The sequence below is a fragment of the Panthera tigris genome, chromosome D1 (assembly GCF_018350195.1).
Source record: "Panthera tigris isolate Pti1 chromosome D1, P.tigris_Pti1_mat1.1, whole genome shotgun sequence".
NCBI lineage: Eukaryota > Metazoa > Chordata > Mammalia > Carnivora > Felidae > Panthera > Panthera tigris.
The window spans coordinates 6087862-6105192 of NC_056669.1; the positions used below are offsets into that span (position 1 = coordinate 6087862).

At 39.4% G+C, this 17331-nt stretch overlaps 1 protein-coding gene across 2 annotated transcripts in view; it reads right to left on the reverse strand.

The window, feature by feature from the left end:
- CWF19L2 (CWF19 like cell cycle control factor 2) overlaps positions 1–17331 on the reverse strand; it is a 149792-nt gene that overhangs the window by 21815 nt on the left and 110646 nt on the right. For both annotated transcript variants that reach the window (XM_007077678.3, XM_042957516.1), the window contains exon 13: positions 1590–1802. In XM_007077678.3, the coding sequence (XP_007077740.2) occupies positions 1590–1802 (213 nt within the window). The remainder of the gene's footprint in view (positions 1–1589; positions 1803–17331) is intronic.

The window sequence follows — 17331 nt, forward strand, 5'->3', positions numbered from 1 at the left end:
CTTTGTTTAATTTGCTCTTACGTGTTTAAAAGGTAGGGATCGGACTGAAGAGGAATGAAATATTTATAATGTCATAACTAGAAAAATGTAAATGTTTATAAAAGTCTGGAAAAGAATTCAGAATAATTGATACAAGTAATTGGTTATGGTGGGGTTTTTTTAATTGAATAAATTTTATTTTTTTTAATTGAATAAATTTTAAATGGAACTTTTACATTTACCTCTTTGATAGTTTGGAAGGGGGAAAAAAGAAGAGTGAAGAAATAAAGTTAAAGAAACCCTAACGTGAACTGATAAGTTGACTGTCTTAACAACAACCTAAAGATACTAAAGGCTAGAGTCGGAATGGAAAAGCCCACACCAGTTCTCTGGACACACAGGTGTGTGTGGAGAGGGGCAGGACATACACAAGAAACAAAAAACTAGCAAATAAACACGTATATGCACAGTCCCTGAACTATGAGTTCCTGAACTAGCATGGCACTCATTCATTCCTCTCCTCTCCTTTTCTCACTCCCTCTGCCCTGGGCCACACTCTGCTCCACGAACCAGCTCTTTCCTCCTCACGGCTCTTCACCTGCCGATGCCCCTTCCTGAAATATCAGTCATTCACATCCTCATGTTGCTTGCTCCTTCCATCTTTCATACCTTCCCTAAAATACCTCCTTACAGGGGGCCTTCTAGATCACCTTCTCAAAAAATACTCTCCCATCATTTTGTCCCATTCCCTTGCTCTATTTGCTTTCTGACAACACTTTCTTCAGTCAGGGCAATTATTACTTTATTTTCTGCCTTATTTTACTAGAATACAAGCTCCACAAGTACTTCTGATTCTGAGTCTACTTTTCTCTAGAAACTAATTACGGTCTGGTGTATGTCGGGTACACAATAATTAATCAATACAAGAATTAACTCACTGAATATTTATTGAAATAAGTGACAATTATCAGTAATTAAGCAATCATTAATATTTATTAAAATAAGTGACTACGAACACACACTCTTTGATATACAATGGGATATATGTTTGGTCAACAATGGAATTCATGTTTGGTGCACAATGATGAGTGAGAGTTATCTAGGTGCTCACAGAACTTACAGCCTATCAGAAGAGGGACTTAATACACAAGTAAAATAAGGTAAAAATTTTCAAATTATCAGATATTCTAAGAAGAAACAAATAGGTTCTATGAGAAAGTAAGGGAAGAAGCAGCAACTGCTTTAGACGGAGTATTTCTGAAGTGATTGGAATACTAAGAATCAAGTGCCAACCATGAGAATGAGGTCCCACGGCTGGCCAATGCCAGGGCCAGAACCTGGGTTCAGGCAGTTGGGCTCCCAAGTTCAGGGCCAGTGCTGCTCCTCTAAAGAGGAGAATCATACAAAATGTGAGCTTCAAGTCACCTAAATTTTTATGCTGCTCTAGGAAAGAGTCTAAGAATCACAGGAAGTCAGAAAAGAAAACTATTTGCAACACAGAGTAAGAGAAGACCAGACATGTTAGAATCCTGTAAGGGTCTGAAGAAAGAGGCAAATCTGGACACAGCACTATGTCACTTCCTCGGGGCCATGAGTGTGGTATTTCTTACCTTAACACCTATTGCAACAATAAGGTGCTTGGGAAACTGAGAGCTGTCAAAACAGTAGGGACATTTTTCCATTCGGGCAGCGAGACTCTGATGCTCGGCAATGGCTTTTTTCCTCTGGTTCTCTTCCTCTGCACCGAAACGTTCTCTCTCAGCTGCTTTGGAGACAAACATGTCATCTAGGGTATAATAGTCTCCATCTGTTTTTCCCATAAACTGAAAAACCAAAATAACAGTAGTGGGGAGAAGGGGGTGGTTAACGTTTTATTGTATTGCAGCTACCAAAGACATATCTGTAAGTTCCATGGTACAACTTTTAAATTTAAAAAAAGAAGAAGAAAAACGTGATTAAACATTTAAGCTTGATTTTCAAGTCAATCAATCAATCATCATCATCATCATCACAGCTGAAGTTGACTGAGTATTTACCATGTATAATTTTATGCAATTTGTTTTATGCTCCTGTGAGAATGAGACCATCATCATTTCCATTTACCGGATCAGGAAACTGAACCACAGAGAGGTTAAGAACTACTTTCATTTTAAAATTAGCATACGCTCCATAGAGAACATAAACATTTTTCAACTGTTCTCTCCAGGCAGCTTCTTCCCACCTCCCCCAACATAAACTGTAGCCAGGGGGATGCTTTTAAAACACAAATTTTACTTACTTTATTTTATGTCCCTGCTTAAAATCCTCAGAGAACTCCACATTGTGAACAGGATCAAGTTCAAACTCTGGTTTGCCTACTACATCATAGACACAGATAGAATGACCCTGGCAAAATTCTGTCTCCTGTCTGTAGAGCCTTGGGCAAGTTACTTAATCTCTCTGTGCTCTCCGCCCGCTTTATTTCCTCATTTCACAATGGTTGTAACAATACTATCTACCTAACAGGGTTATCTTGCTTAACCCTCTCACAATAAGGACTCACAAATGTGGGCCCCCATTATTATTACAATTTTCTTCATAATCTGGCATTGATGACCTTTCCAGTCACATCTGATCACACCCTTACTTGAACTTTATGCTCTGGTCTTCCTGTTTTCAACCCAAAAGTACTGTTACCTTCAGGCTTTGCACATACTGCTCTCTGACCAATTTCTGCCTTCAGTTTAGCCATTCGCTACTCATTTTCCAACCTGAGGCTTAGATTTAGCGGTCACCTCCACAAAAGAACATCCCTGGATCTCCCAAGACCCTCTAGTACTGCACTCCTATCAGTTTCATGACCACACTGTACCATAATTGCTCACTAACTTCTGTTTTTCTCTCATTAGGCTAAGTTCAAAGTTCTATTTAGTCTACTAAGTACCAAAAGTGAACTCTTTTTCTTTTTCATCATCAAATACAAAGCAATAGCAGGATGCTTGGATCTTATCAGACAGTTAAAAAGATTTGAAGACAGCTAGAATGGCTGCATTTATGTCAGAGAAAGTAGAATTCAAAGCAAAGAAATGAAGGACACAAAAGATCATTTCATAAGGATAAAGGGGTCATACCACCAAGAGGACATAACAATAGCAAAATTTATGCACCTAATTACAGAGTTTCGAAATACATGAAGCCAAAACTTGACAGAACTGCAGAAAACTACACGTCCACAACTGTAGTCAGAGAATTAAACACATTCTCCCAATGACTGATGGAACAAGGAGAAAATCAACAGGCACACAAGACTTGAACAAACTATCCAAAACTCTGACCTGACATCGACAGAAATTCTATCTAACATCTGCAAAATAAACATTCTTCTCAAGTGCACAAAGAACATTTACCAAGATAGAGGGCATTCTTAGTTATAGCACAATTCCTAATAAATTTAAAAGCATTCAGGTAACGTAAAGTATGTGCCCTGAACACAATGGAATTAAATTAGAAATCCCAGCAGAAATACATTTGGAAAATTGCCAAGTACTTGGAAATTAAATAGCCCAGTTCCAAATAACACATGTATTAAAGGAAGGAAGAAGGAAGGAAGGAAGGAAGGAAGGAAGGAAGGAAGGAAGGAAGGAAAAATCAGAAAGTATTTTGAACTGCCATTAAAAAAAAAAGAGAATTTGTGGGATGGTGCTAAAGCAGTACTTAAAGTGATCATTACAGCACCAAACACCTATATCAGAAGACAAAAAAAAGAAAGAAAAAAGAAGAAAGGCCTCATGAGAATTAATGATGTCAACATCCACCTTAAGAAATTTAAAAAAAGGATAGAAAAGAGAACAGAATGTAAACAGAAGATTTCTAAGATGTCATTATTGATAGAACTAGGTAAAAATCAGAAACCAGGTACTAATTATTAGTAATAAGGTATCTGTCTGAGCACAATAGTTTCCTTTTCTATACTAGAATTTATTTTTTATCTTCTACTTTTTCTCCATTATTGATCCTTGTTTATACCTATCTATTGTGTCAACTTTGTCTATTTATGTGAACTGCCCTGACTTACAAATTATTATTTTAACTTCAGACCTTTATCTCGACCGTAACATATAACACTTAAAAATATCAGAACTAGTCCCTAATTATTTTCGTAATAGTGACCAACTATGTGCTAGGTACTAATAGAGACCTTAAGTACTCTCTCATCCAAATATCCCTACAACGTAGGAATGAATTGTCACTGTCACTTGTTAGATTACAATACAAAGCTTAAGGTGCCTGCGTGGCTCAGTCGGTGGAGCATCCGGCTTGGGCTCAGGTCATGGTCTCGTGCTTCATGAGTTTGAGCCCCATACTGGGCTCACTGCTGTCAGCACGGAGCCAGTTTTGGGTCCTTTGTCCCCTTCTCTCTCTGCCGCTCCCCCATTTGTGCTCTCTCTCTCAAAAATAAATAAACATTAAAAAAAAAAAGCTTAGGAGAGACTAAATAATCAAAATCACACAGCTATTAAGAGACAGGAGCAGGAATCCAATGCAGGCCTATCTGACTATAAAAACGAAGAGTATATGACATTCAGGGAGCCCCTCTCACTTAAGAAATCCACCTTTAGGGGCACCTGGGTGGCTCAGTCAGTTAAGTGTCTGACTTCAGCTCAGGTCATGATCTCGCAGTTTATGAGTTCGAGCCCCGCGTTGGGATCTGTGCTGACAGCTCAGAGCCTGGAGCCTGCTTCGGGTTCTGTGTCTCCCTCTCTCTCTCTGCCCCTCCCTTGCTCAAGCTCTGTCTCTGTCTCAAAAATAAATAAAACATTAAAAAAAAAAAAAAGAAAAGAAATCCACCTTTAAAAGACAGAAAGGGTGTATTTTAAATATAGTCTATGAAGCAGAACAGAGAATTCGAAGAAATCTTAAATGTCATCTAGAATAAATACACCCAAATGACTTAAGGTACTTATCAGAGACAACACAGACATCTAACAGGTATCGATCTTTTCTAAAGTATATTAATGAAGCAGAATACATACCTCCACATGCAACTGTCCCTTCACATGTACACTGTTATAAAAACACTGTTATTAAAAACCAGTTCATGAGTGATCAGGGAATTTATTCAATTCAAATCAAATCTTTTGTATACAGAAGATAGTGCTTCTATACTTTAAATCTATGTTTCGTGGACGTTGCCAAACTTCTCTGATTGATTCACAGTAACGAATTAAATAGAAGACAGTCTTGTCTGTTAAAGCTGCATAATTCTTTAACACAATATAAAACTGATGCTTCAACACAACTACAATCCTCTCCTCCTACACCCTCTAATTATTTGAATTTTTCCCATTATCTTCTCTGTGGGATTTGATCCAAAATGTTTTCAACTTATTAATCAGGTCCACATCTCCTGTGATCTTCAGCCCACCATCTTCCTATTTGACAACAAAAAAATGTTTTAATGGACAGAATGTTAACACAGAGTGGAGAATTGAGTCTAAGAAGGAAAAAAAGCAAAAACCTTGTCGGAAGAAAGGAGGTGAAGAAAGAAAAGAAGGTATGAAAATAAAACTCTTCATCATTTAAAAAGTCCTAAAGAAAGCGGATGGGATGATTCGAGCTCAAGTTCATACATCATAAATTTTACAACTCTGAGAACCTCTTCCAAATAAATGAGAAAAATATGGTAAAACAGTTACAACATTAAAAAACATAAGATAAAAGAAAGGAGGGGGAAGATTACCCAAGTGATTTAGAGATTCAACACAACGCTTATCAAAATCTCAATAATGTTTTTTGCAGGAAGAGAAAAATCTAGCTTAAAATTCACATACGATGGGTCTCAAGAGACTACAGACAAAATAATCTTGAAAATGAACAAAGGTAGAGGTCTCACACTTCCTGATTAAAAAAAAAAAAATTAACATTTATTCATTTTTGAGAGACAGAGAGAATAGAGCATGAGCTGGAGAAGGGCAGAGAGAGAGGGACACAGAATCCAAAGCAGGTTCCAGGCTCTGAGCTGTCAACACAGAGCCCGATGCAGGGCTCCAACTCATGAACTGCGAGATCATGACCTGAGCTGAGGTCGGATGCTCAACCAACTGAGCCACCCAGGTGTCCCTCATACTTCCTGATTTTAAAATTTACTGCAAAGCTACAGTAACCAAAACAATGTAATATTATCATAAAGATGGACAAACAGACTAACAGAATAGAACAGACAGATCAGAAATAAGCCCTCTCAAGTATGCTGAAAATACTCACAACAAGGATGCCAAGATCATTGAACAGGGAAATGACAGTCTCTTAAATGGTGTTGGGAAAACTGGATGTTTACATGCCAAAAAAAAAAAAAAAAAAAAGAAAATTTGGACCTTTAATTTACACCATATATAAAAATGAACTGAAAACAGATCATAGACCTAAACCTAAGAATTAAAATTTTTAAACTCTTGGAAGAAATCATAGAGGAAAAGCTTCCTAACATTAAATTTGGTAATGATTTCTCAGTTATGATGACAAGTCACAGCAACAAAGAAAAAATAGATAAGATGGACTTCATCAAAACGAAAAACTTTTGTGCACCAAGGACACTGTCAACAGAAGGAAAGGCCGCCCACAGAATGGAAGTCTTTGCAAATCATATATCCAAAATATATAAATAACTCCTAGAGCTCAACAACAACAAAAAACAAAACAAATAAACAAGCAACCCAATTTAAAACTAGGTAAAGGTTCTGAGCAGACATTTCTCCAAGGAAGCTACCCAAATGCCCAATTAGCACAGGGAAATGCAAAAAGCAAACTGACAATGAAGTTGCCACTTGAGGCTCACTAGGATGGCTAGAATCAGAGTCAGAAGGGAGCCTGGGTGGCTCATTTGGTTAAGCGTCCGACTTGGGCTCAGGGCCCCGTGCTGACAGCTCAAAACCTGGAGACTGCTTGGGATTCTGTATCTCCCTCTCTCTCTGCCCCTCCCCCATTCATTCATTCATTCATTCATTCTCTCTCTCTCTCTCTCTCAAACATTAAGAAAAATTTTTTAAAACAGAGTCAGATAATAACAAGTGTTGTCAAGAATGTGGAGAAACCAGAACCCTCACGCAGTGTTGGTGGGAATGTGAAATGGTATAGTTTCTTTGGAAAACATTCTGGTAGTTCCTCAAACAATTAAATACAAACTAATAAATATGCAACTAAACATATGGATTACCACACAGCCCAGTAATTCCACTTCCAGGTGGAATGAATCTGGAACCTGAATCTCTACAGCAGCATTATTCATAACAGCCAAAAGATGGACACAATGTGAATGCCCATCAACTGATGAAGACATCAACATGTGTAAAATCTGTACGACAGAGTATTATTAGGCTACAAAAAAGAAACTAAGTACTGACACCTGCTACAACGTGAATTGTAAAAACATCATGCTAAGTGAAAGAAGCCAGTCACAAAATCACTATCAACATGAAATATCCAGAGAAAGGAAATTTACAGACACAGAAAACAGATCTGTGGCCCTTGAGGGTGGGGATGCAAGGGGGGGCCAAAAGGGTTAGGGGGTGACAGCTAAAAGTTACCCGATTCCTTCTTAAGGTGATAGAAATGTCCTAAAACTGACAGTCTCAAGGGACTACATGTCTGTAAATATGCTAAAAACCACTGAATTGTACAGTTTAAATGGGTGAATTATATGGTATATGAATATCTCAATAAAGCTTTTAAATAAAAAAGCCACCTTAACCAAAGAGCGGTCTGGCCTTTGTGCCCCTGGAAGTTATCTTTAAACTCCTGGAATGTCCCTTCTGGTAAGAGCGGCTTTGTTTACCTGGCGGCTTTTGGTCACACCAGACAGTCTACACTAACAGTGTGATGTATGGTGGGGGCTTTGGGCCACACATCATCAACTCTACCTCAGGAGTGGCTGGAAACTAAGGTCATCCTCACAAGCAACAAACCATGTCTACATGACCAAACCCCAATAAAAACCCTGCATGCTAACACTTGGGTGCACTTCCCTAGTTGATAATACTCTGGCCACATTTCACACATTATTGTTGGGAGAAGTTCGCACTGTCCACAACTCACTGGGACGGGACAAATGGAAGCTTCAGGCTTGGAACCTCCTAGACGCAGCTCCATACACCTCTTCCCTTGACTGACTTTATATCTGTATTCTTTCAGCAAGTGTAACAGCTTTTAGTGAATTCCGTGACTTCTTGCCGTGAAATATCAAACCGAAGGGTAGCCCTGGGGATCCCTGAACTTGCAGCTGGTGTCTTGGGGAGTCTAACACCGTGGAGACATAATAACCAAATGCAATGTACAAACACTGGTCAGATTCTGGATCTCAAAAAAAAAAAAAAATTACAAAATTTAAATACAGATCATAAATTTTTTTAATGTTTACTTATTTTTGAGAGAGAGAGAGACAGCATGAGTGGGGAAGGGGCAGCGAGAGAGGGAGACATAGAATCCCAAGCAGGTTCCAGGCTCTGAGCTGTCAGCACAGAGCCTGAAGTGGGGCTCGAACCTACGAGCCGTGAGATCACGACCTGAGCCGAAGTCAGACACTTAACCGACTGAGCCACCAAGGTGCCCCTAAATATAGGTTACAAATGAACACTTTTCAAGTAAACATATGGTTCTGCACAAGACACAGGCACCACCCAACAGTGGACAGTGGCAGCACAGCAGCTCCACACCGAGACGGCCCTGAGGGCAGTGGGGACAGTGGGGCAAGGAAGTCCTCCCAGTGAGAAGAACTCTGAGCATCTGGTTCGTGCGGCCCGGAAGGAGGGATGGGCAGAGCCACAAGTCTGAACTAATCTGTCAACTAGGGCTGATGGTCTGGTTGGATGCTCAGGGACCTGGACGTAACACAATCAGAGAACTAGTAACAAGGTCTGGGGAAGAAATACGTGGACAGATCTCTCCAAACTGATACAGAGTACAAAGCCATTTCCAGCCTTTGTGAAAACATTTATGTCACTAGCCGCTCCGACCTCTGTCCAAATGAGGTCATGAATGGGGTGACCAGGCTGGGACGGCAGTTGGGAGTGGGCTCAGCAACATGACCTTCCACTTATCAGAGCTGATCCGGCTACAGCCACTGCTGAAGACCCAATCCACGAACAAGAGAGATCACACTGTGCCCCTGATATGGCACCAGTTACCTGACGACAGGTTGGGCACACTGGACTGCTTCTGTCATGGAAGGGGAAGGACCCCGTACTTGCTGGAAGAGACGCTTACTCTGGATATGGATGGATTCACAGGCAATACTTTTGCCAAATATACTATCTCTGGACTCATGTCACCATGGTATCACACGCACTCCTGTGACCAAGTAACTAATCTCCTAGCAAATGCACTGTGGCAATGGGTCCACGCCCACTGCATTCATTATGCAATGATGATCACCACATTCCCATCATGCCGAGGTAGCTAGCTGACTGAACAGTAAACTGGCCTTTTCAAGGTTTAACGAGAAATGCTGGCTAGATGGCCCCTAGGGGGCTAGGGCAACGTCCTCCAGAATGCAGTATGTGCTCTAAATCAACATCCAAACGATGATGGGCTCTCTCTCACTGCCAGGATTCACAGGTCTAGGGAACTAGGGGAAAAAACAGGAGTGACCCATCTTATCATTACCCCTTATGATACACCAGCAAAATGTATGCTCTCATGCCTCCGACGTAAGGCCCTACTGGTATACAGGTGTCAGTTCCAAAGGGAGGAACACTTCTACCAAGGGACACAATAGTGACTCACTGCACCTGAAGGTGACACTGCCACGGGGCTGCTCTGACCCCTCATTCCACTAAACCAGAAGGCAAAGAAGGCAGTTACCATCCTGCCTAGAGTGACTGATCCTGACCAAGGGCGAAATGGGTCGGGGACTACCTCACAGAGGCAAGGTGACGTGTATCTTGAATGTAGGAGATCTTTTAGGGCACCTCTTGGTATTCTCATGGCCTATGACTCAAGTCACGGATAAACTACGACTCAAATTAAGGCCACTAGTAAATGGCTCAGACCTTCAGAATGAACACTTGGGTCCACCCCGCCAGGCAAGGAACCTTGAGGGCAAAAGGAATATGGAACGGGTAGTGGAGGAACGTGGTTATACACACTAGCTAAAACCACATAACCAGTTTCAAAAGTTAATACTATAATAATTACAGTATCTCTTCACTACTTTGATACGAATATGTGTGAATCTACATTTAAATATTAACCAAATGTTTTCTTCTCTTCCCTCTCTCATCTCTTTACCATCTAACATAAGTATATTAAAAGTAGCTTTGTGGGGCGCCTGGGTGGCTCGGTCAGTTGGGCATCCAACTCTTGATTTCAGCTCAGGTCATGATCCCAGGGTTGTGGGACCCAGCCCAATGCTGGGCTCCACACCGAGCATGGAGCCTGCTTAAGATTCTCTCTTCCTCTCTCTCTGTCATGCTCTGTCCTTCTCTAAAAACATTTTTAAAAATTTAAACATGTAAAAATTTTTAAAAATCCAGGGGTGCCTGGGTGGCTCAGTCGGTTAAGCGTCCGACTTCGGCTCAGGTCATGATCTCTCGGTTTGTGAGTTCAAGCCCTGTGTCGGGCTCTGAGCTGTCAGCTGAGAGCCTGGAGCCTGTTTTGGATTCTGTGTCTCCCTCTCTCTCTGCCCCTCCCCCGCTTATACTCTGTCTTTCAAAAATAAACAAAAACTAAAAAAAAAAAAATTTTTTTTTTTAATTTTAAAAATCCAGAAGTAGCTTTGTGTTCTATTGTGGGGAAAGAGTTAGCATATTTTTGGTTGTATGTGGGACAGTTGTATCATGTTAGACAGAAGCACGATTTTGTTAACTTTCTTTGTTTGGAGATTAAATACAGCTTAAGGAGACAGGCCGAAGTAAAAAGCAATGGGTTGTGGTTACCGTCAATTTGACTACTCTGAGAGACATTTTCCAGAATTCCCTTTCCTGTGTGTTTCTGGTCAAGGTGGGCAATGGGAGAAATTCTCACAGGAGACGTGGAAAACAGAAACGAAGTCCAGCCATTGTCCAGTATACACTGTCAACTTATCTGCTGGTTCGCCTCCTGTATGAGGCAGCCGCTGGGTCTGCACCTGCTCCCCCACTGCCTCCCTTCCCTTCAGCTTCTCTGAGCTCTGGGCCAGACATGTGTATGTAGCTCCTGGCCTAGTCTACAGCGTATCCACACTACCAAGGCCAGAGGCAACAAGAGCGGACGTGTGTTTCCTGCCCACCCTTGAGAGCCCCGGCTCATGCTTGTGGGTTCCAGCTTATTCTTGGTCTCAGTCTCTTTACATTCCTTTTTCCTTCCCAAGTGCCTGCCTCTGGGCTCAAAGACACAAAGACACAAACACAAGAGCCTGAAGTGGACTGCTTACCTAGCTCCCACAACTGTACAAGTTCAAATCCCTGTAAGAAGCCTGTGTCTCTGTCTTTTATTAGTTCTGTTTCTCTGACTGAAAAGTGACTGGTACAGATTTAACCTTCTATAAATAGCAGTAACAAGCTGCTTTTGTTCAGAGGCTCTGCTTGTACATTTTTTCAAGAATGTTCCAAGAATAATATTATTTTTTAAATATCATTGACCACTGTGCAAAAATAGGTATATAACAGTATACAGAATTCAGATATTTCAAATGTCAACTGCATAATATGTGATTGAAAATTAATAATAAAATAAAACCACTCCTTTTCAGCTCCAGTCCATTATCTCTAATGACTAAATCCAATAGTATTATTTTAGTCTGGTCTAATCTGAATGTGATCAACCACCTTCCTGCTCTGGTCGTATGCCCTGGTTGCTGTGATATAGAAAAGTCATTAAATTTTGCAATCGGTTTCACTATAAACTCACAAGCGGAACTGGCTCTTCAACACCATTCTGAAAACCTCCCATTGTGCACAGTGGCTCGATCACCGTGGAGCCCTGGATGCTCCACGAATCTTCCTCTCACTCTCGGTAGAAGACCTCAAAGAAAAGCCAGACAAGAACTTCCTCATCTTCCCACCAGTGGACCTACTGACCCCCAGCAAACGCTGGCTCCTCCTCCTTCCCCCCTGCCGCACTGGAGGGCACCGGTGCCTCTGTGGGAACAGCCCCGTCGTCCACTCGCTGGGCCCCAACCCCACTTCATACTCTTTGGGTACGACACACCCTGCAGGGAGCTTACAGATGGCACTCAGGACTTCCTCTTCTCCCGCACCATTAGTCTTTCTTCCCCTCGCCAACAACTCTTCCAAACCAGAAAGTGTGTTTTAAGCATGTCACAGCTTCTTCTATTTTAATCATTCCTTTCAAATACTGATCACCTTCCCTCAGGAAGCTAAGCCTCCTGAATGAGTTGTCAAGGGAGGAAAAGAAAGAAGTCGGGTTTTATTAGAGAGTGACTGGTAGTTGACAATAACGTGAGTGATAATCATATTATGACTGATGTTTAGAATACAACCATTATTATAAACTGCTAGAGTCAGCGTTTCTGAACAGGAAATTTCCAAGTAGGTAAGGGTTTTCCATTTAAGTATAAAAAACATTTCTCATTGCAGTCATTTTGAAAGGAAATTTCCCAAATAGTATTATCAACTTTCCTTCCATGTAAAACATAATATACGTTGACAATGAATTTCATATTAAAAAAAAAGAATGTTATTATGGAAAACGAATAAAACGTAATATATGGAACTTAATTTAATCTTTTCCTGATAATATAGAATAATTACTGGGATAAGTAATATAATGTATCATAACTGAGGAATGACCCTCTCGAGGGCTGGTAGCTTCTATGCTAGCTACATCGACAAAGAGGTCCATGATTTTTTATTCTTTCTCCCCATTTTTCCATCTCATTCTTTGCTCTCTATACTAAGCCAGCTGTCAATTCTCACTGCTATAAGCATTTTTTCTTGTGGTTGTCTGTTTCCTCACTTCCAGTTTGCTTTTATTATTATACTTCTGGTCTAAAACTGGATAACCAAGTACATTAGCATTATTTGTAATATAAAAAAGTAGGGCTCGAGGGAAACCTGTAGGGAATCAATAAATAGCTGTTAAATTTAGAGTAAACATTAAAAAGCTAGCTTACGATCTATAAACATGATTAGCATCAAGAGATGATACACAAAATGACTTTTAAAACCATGACAAATCATAGAAAAAGGGATTCATAGGTTTGTTTTATATTCTCTGGTACACAATGACATCCTGGCTAGAAGAAACTTTCTGAATCCTGTTTCTTCTACCACTAATTGCCATTCAAACAAGGCATTATTATGATGCTAAAGTAGTCACAATAATTTGTTACAAGAAGAAAATAAGGAAACTGATTCCATACATTTTCAAAATTAATTTCAGATCACTCAAAAGCAACACTAACAAGGAAGTGTTTTTCAAAGTGAAACTAAAGCCCATTGGCAAAGACAAAACAAATGACGTATTAAGACGAAATAAATGAACTGTGGTTTTGGCCTTCACCCGATCCTTTCAAACTATGTGAAGGACCATATTATCTACCTCTTTGACAATTAAAACCCTCAGAGTTCATAAAGAACCAATATTACTATCACCTAGCTTATTGAAAAGAACACTAATTTCAAGTATTAGCTTTATGAAATGATGAGAAATATACTCATGTTTCAGTTATTCACATAACCACCACCTAAGTACATACACAATAGAGTTAACACTCTTGATACGCTGCCTCCTGATGATTACATAACCATTAAGTTTAAGTTTCAGTTGAGAGAAAAATCTCAAATGAAATACATCCCGCTATAGCAACTCAGCTGACAAACTCTATTTCTAAAAATTGCTCTCTCCGACACTAGAAAGTCAGCAGCTAAATAGATATGCTGAATAGATCATAATTTATCTAACAAAACCTGTTAAAAAAAAAAAAAACAGGACAAGAAAACCCAACAGAATTCCATTAAAACCATATTAAAATCTTATGAAATAAAATAACAAATCATTCACTCCCAGATGATTTAAGTCCTTATGTTGTTTTCTGACTCATCTTTGCCCCTCACGAAACATCTGAGGATTAAAACTAACTTATTAGAGATAAAAGCTTTTGTGAGACAAAAATGAGTCATTCTTTCATAAGCGATTGTTTTCTTCAAGGAAGAAAATACACATACATACAAGTTATCATGCCATCAGGAAAGAGAAGAAATCACGCTGAATCACAGAATTAAGAAAACCTCATCTTAAACACTGAAAATTAAAGTGTGGATATTACTGATGCCATAAGAAGCACTAGAGATTTGACCTATCAGTGACCAAAATCCAGGACAGTTTTTAATTCCACATCCTTTTATTTACTATCCAAGTAAATAAACTTTAATGTTAGCTTTGACAGAAAACTGGCAACATTTTTCATTAGACTATTTCCATGTCTAAAATCTCTAAAAGATCAGGGAACATTTTAGTTACTCCTTGCCGTTCTTCTTTTGCTACACAGGTAATTTATTATTAAACTACTGAGAAGCACAGGAACGGTGCTCTGTTTCATTTTGGTCTGTAAAACACCTTTCAGAAGACTCTTCAACAAGGTTTGTTTGTTTGTTTGTTTATTTTACAATATCGATATTGCCTAATTATAAGTTTACTTTTCCAATGTTTCCATCTACAGCTTTCTTAGGTCATGCATACTATGCCAGGAAGTAAAAACTTCCTGATCCCTCCCTAAAGTCTTTGTTGGAAGAAGAACAATGGTAGGAATTACAGGCAGAACTCAAGATTATTCTCCACTGTAGCAGTGGCTTATGTGTAATTCTAAGTATTTGATATTCAAATTACAGACAAATGTTTTTTTGAAGGTGCCATTAAAACCCTGATAATTTTATTCAGCCAACTTAATAGTTAATATATTCTCATCATGCTATTTTTTTAAGCATCTGAACTTCCAAAAAAAAAATCACTCTTTCTGAAATTTAAAAACTTATATATTTAATTCTGGATCCTGCACACTACAAATTACCCACACATCCAGGAAACCTGTCTCAGGATCTGACTATCTGAGTGACCACACGTCTCCTCTGATAAAACCTAAGCGACAGTTCTCTGCAGATCAATGTTAGGCCCACTATGAAATTTTTTCGAATGTGGTCTGTACTGGAACAAAGTGGAGAAGGTTGATGATAAAAAGGACAACAATTATAAGAGACGTGCTTGTTTTTAACATAATGTTGCAAAATCAAAACAATAGTCATTGATGAAAACAACAGAAAATATATGAATTTTCTATGCAATGTAGGATAGTGGTAAAAATGAGACTTCTGCACTCAATTTCAAGCCTCGAGGTATGTTATTCTACACAATAAATATTTATCAGATGCTATCGTGTACTAAAATGTAGAAAAGATAGTGAAGACACAATGGTGAGCAGAAGCAGACATGATTCCAATAACATGGAATGATATGGGAAAGACAGGCATTAACTACAGGGATGTTCAATAAAAAAAGTCGAGTTACAGTTGTGATGGCAATCTGAGGCCCTAACAGAGGGGATGACACAATCACAGAGGTAAAAAAGGCTTCCCTGAAAGAATGAGAAAGGTGAGACACGTACGAACAGGAAGTCAACTAGACAGAACAAAAACCGCACGTGTAAAGAGTCCATGTCAGGAGAAAGCACAGCACCCAGGAGGAACCGAAGCAAAGTCAGCATGGCTGACACAGAGGAGGCAAAGCCAAACAGAGCAAGATTTGAGACAAGACAGGAAACCTAAGAGACCACACCAGTCAAGGTCTTGTTAGGTCCTGTTAAAGAATCTGACAGCAACCAAATACCATAGGAAACATTTTCACATAGAGGCCAGAGGGTCAGAGAAACATTTGAGAAAAAGAAAAACCAATTACTCTGGTTTCAATGAGGGAGAATTAAAAAAGAAATGAAGGAAGATAAAAAGAAATGCCAGCAAACCGGTTACAAGCCTATTTTCACAGATCTACCAGACTGAAGGGAAGCAGACTGACTGGACTGAGGGGAGAGCAGGACTGGCAACAGATCTGATGTGGAAAGGGAGGGAAGGAAAGGGATTGCTGAGGACTCCCAGCTCTCTGACCCAGTCTAGCTAGTAATACTACATACTGATAAAGGAAAAAATTAAAATGAACTGAGTCCAGGAAAGGGATATGTGAACATAAGAAAACCACAGAGTATCTCTGAACATAGGTTTACCATAAGGAGTTAACAATACCAATGCTGCCAGATAATTCTAAGCATCAATGTATGCAAAGAGCCTAACATGGAGCAGATCCTCACAAAATAGTAGTTTTTGTTATTCTCTCCCACACTGTCCCAGAGCAGCGTTCTCAACGGGGGCAACTTTCTCACTGGGAGACATTTGACAACATCTGGAGACATTTTTAGTTGTTCAAAACACAAGGTGGATGTGGATGTTACTGGCATCTACTGAGTAGAGGACAGGAAGGCTGTGAAATATCCCATAATAGACAAAGAGCCCTCCCACAACAGTTAGCCAACCCAAAACATCCACAGTGCCAAGGCTGAGAAACCCTGGTCCAGAGAGATTATGATCACATTACTGTAGCCTGGGAAGTTCTTCTGGATTCATTAATGGTAACTACTGTCCACATGAATTGGAAGTTAAATGGAATTATTACTTAGATTCTGTTTAATCAAGCAAATAGTTTCCAAATTCAAGCCTGCCAATGGAAGATGTTAGTGAATTCACAGCCTAAATACTAAGTGTATGAAAATGTTAAATGTTTTCTAACCATGAACACTAATTTGCTTCACCATTTTGGTGTTTTAGTAGGAGGAAAAAAAAAAAAAAAAAAGCCTGAACTAAAAAAGACAAAAAAGATGCCATCTTATAAAAAATCAGATACTCAGAAAGACTCCATGAAAACTGAAAACTACAAGCTTTTTTTAGCATCATTATGTAGAAACAATGGTTTGCAACAAATCTGTCTAATTAGTATTGCATTATGACACAGAGATTATCAACAAGAAAAACAGACTGTGCCTAATTCTTAGACTTGAAAAAGCCTTTCAAGTTTTATGACAAACTTGTAATCAAAATTTTGATCAAAATCAAAGTTTTGAAATGATCCTTCAAATTCCAAGCCCTCAGTTTCATTGGAAAAAAGAGTAATTAGCTAATGAAATAAAATTTCATACAATTTTAGACCTTATTTTTCCTTAGGAAGAAAAAAAGGGTAAAGTACTGAACCAGCATACCCAGTGGCCAACAATTTCAACATAACAGGTCAAAATCTGGCAGGAATGCCTACAGTTCTCATAAAATCTCACCATGGTCAGTAAATGGGACGCCTGCTACTGAAAGACAAATCAACAACAACAACAAAACACAAACAGTAAGA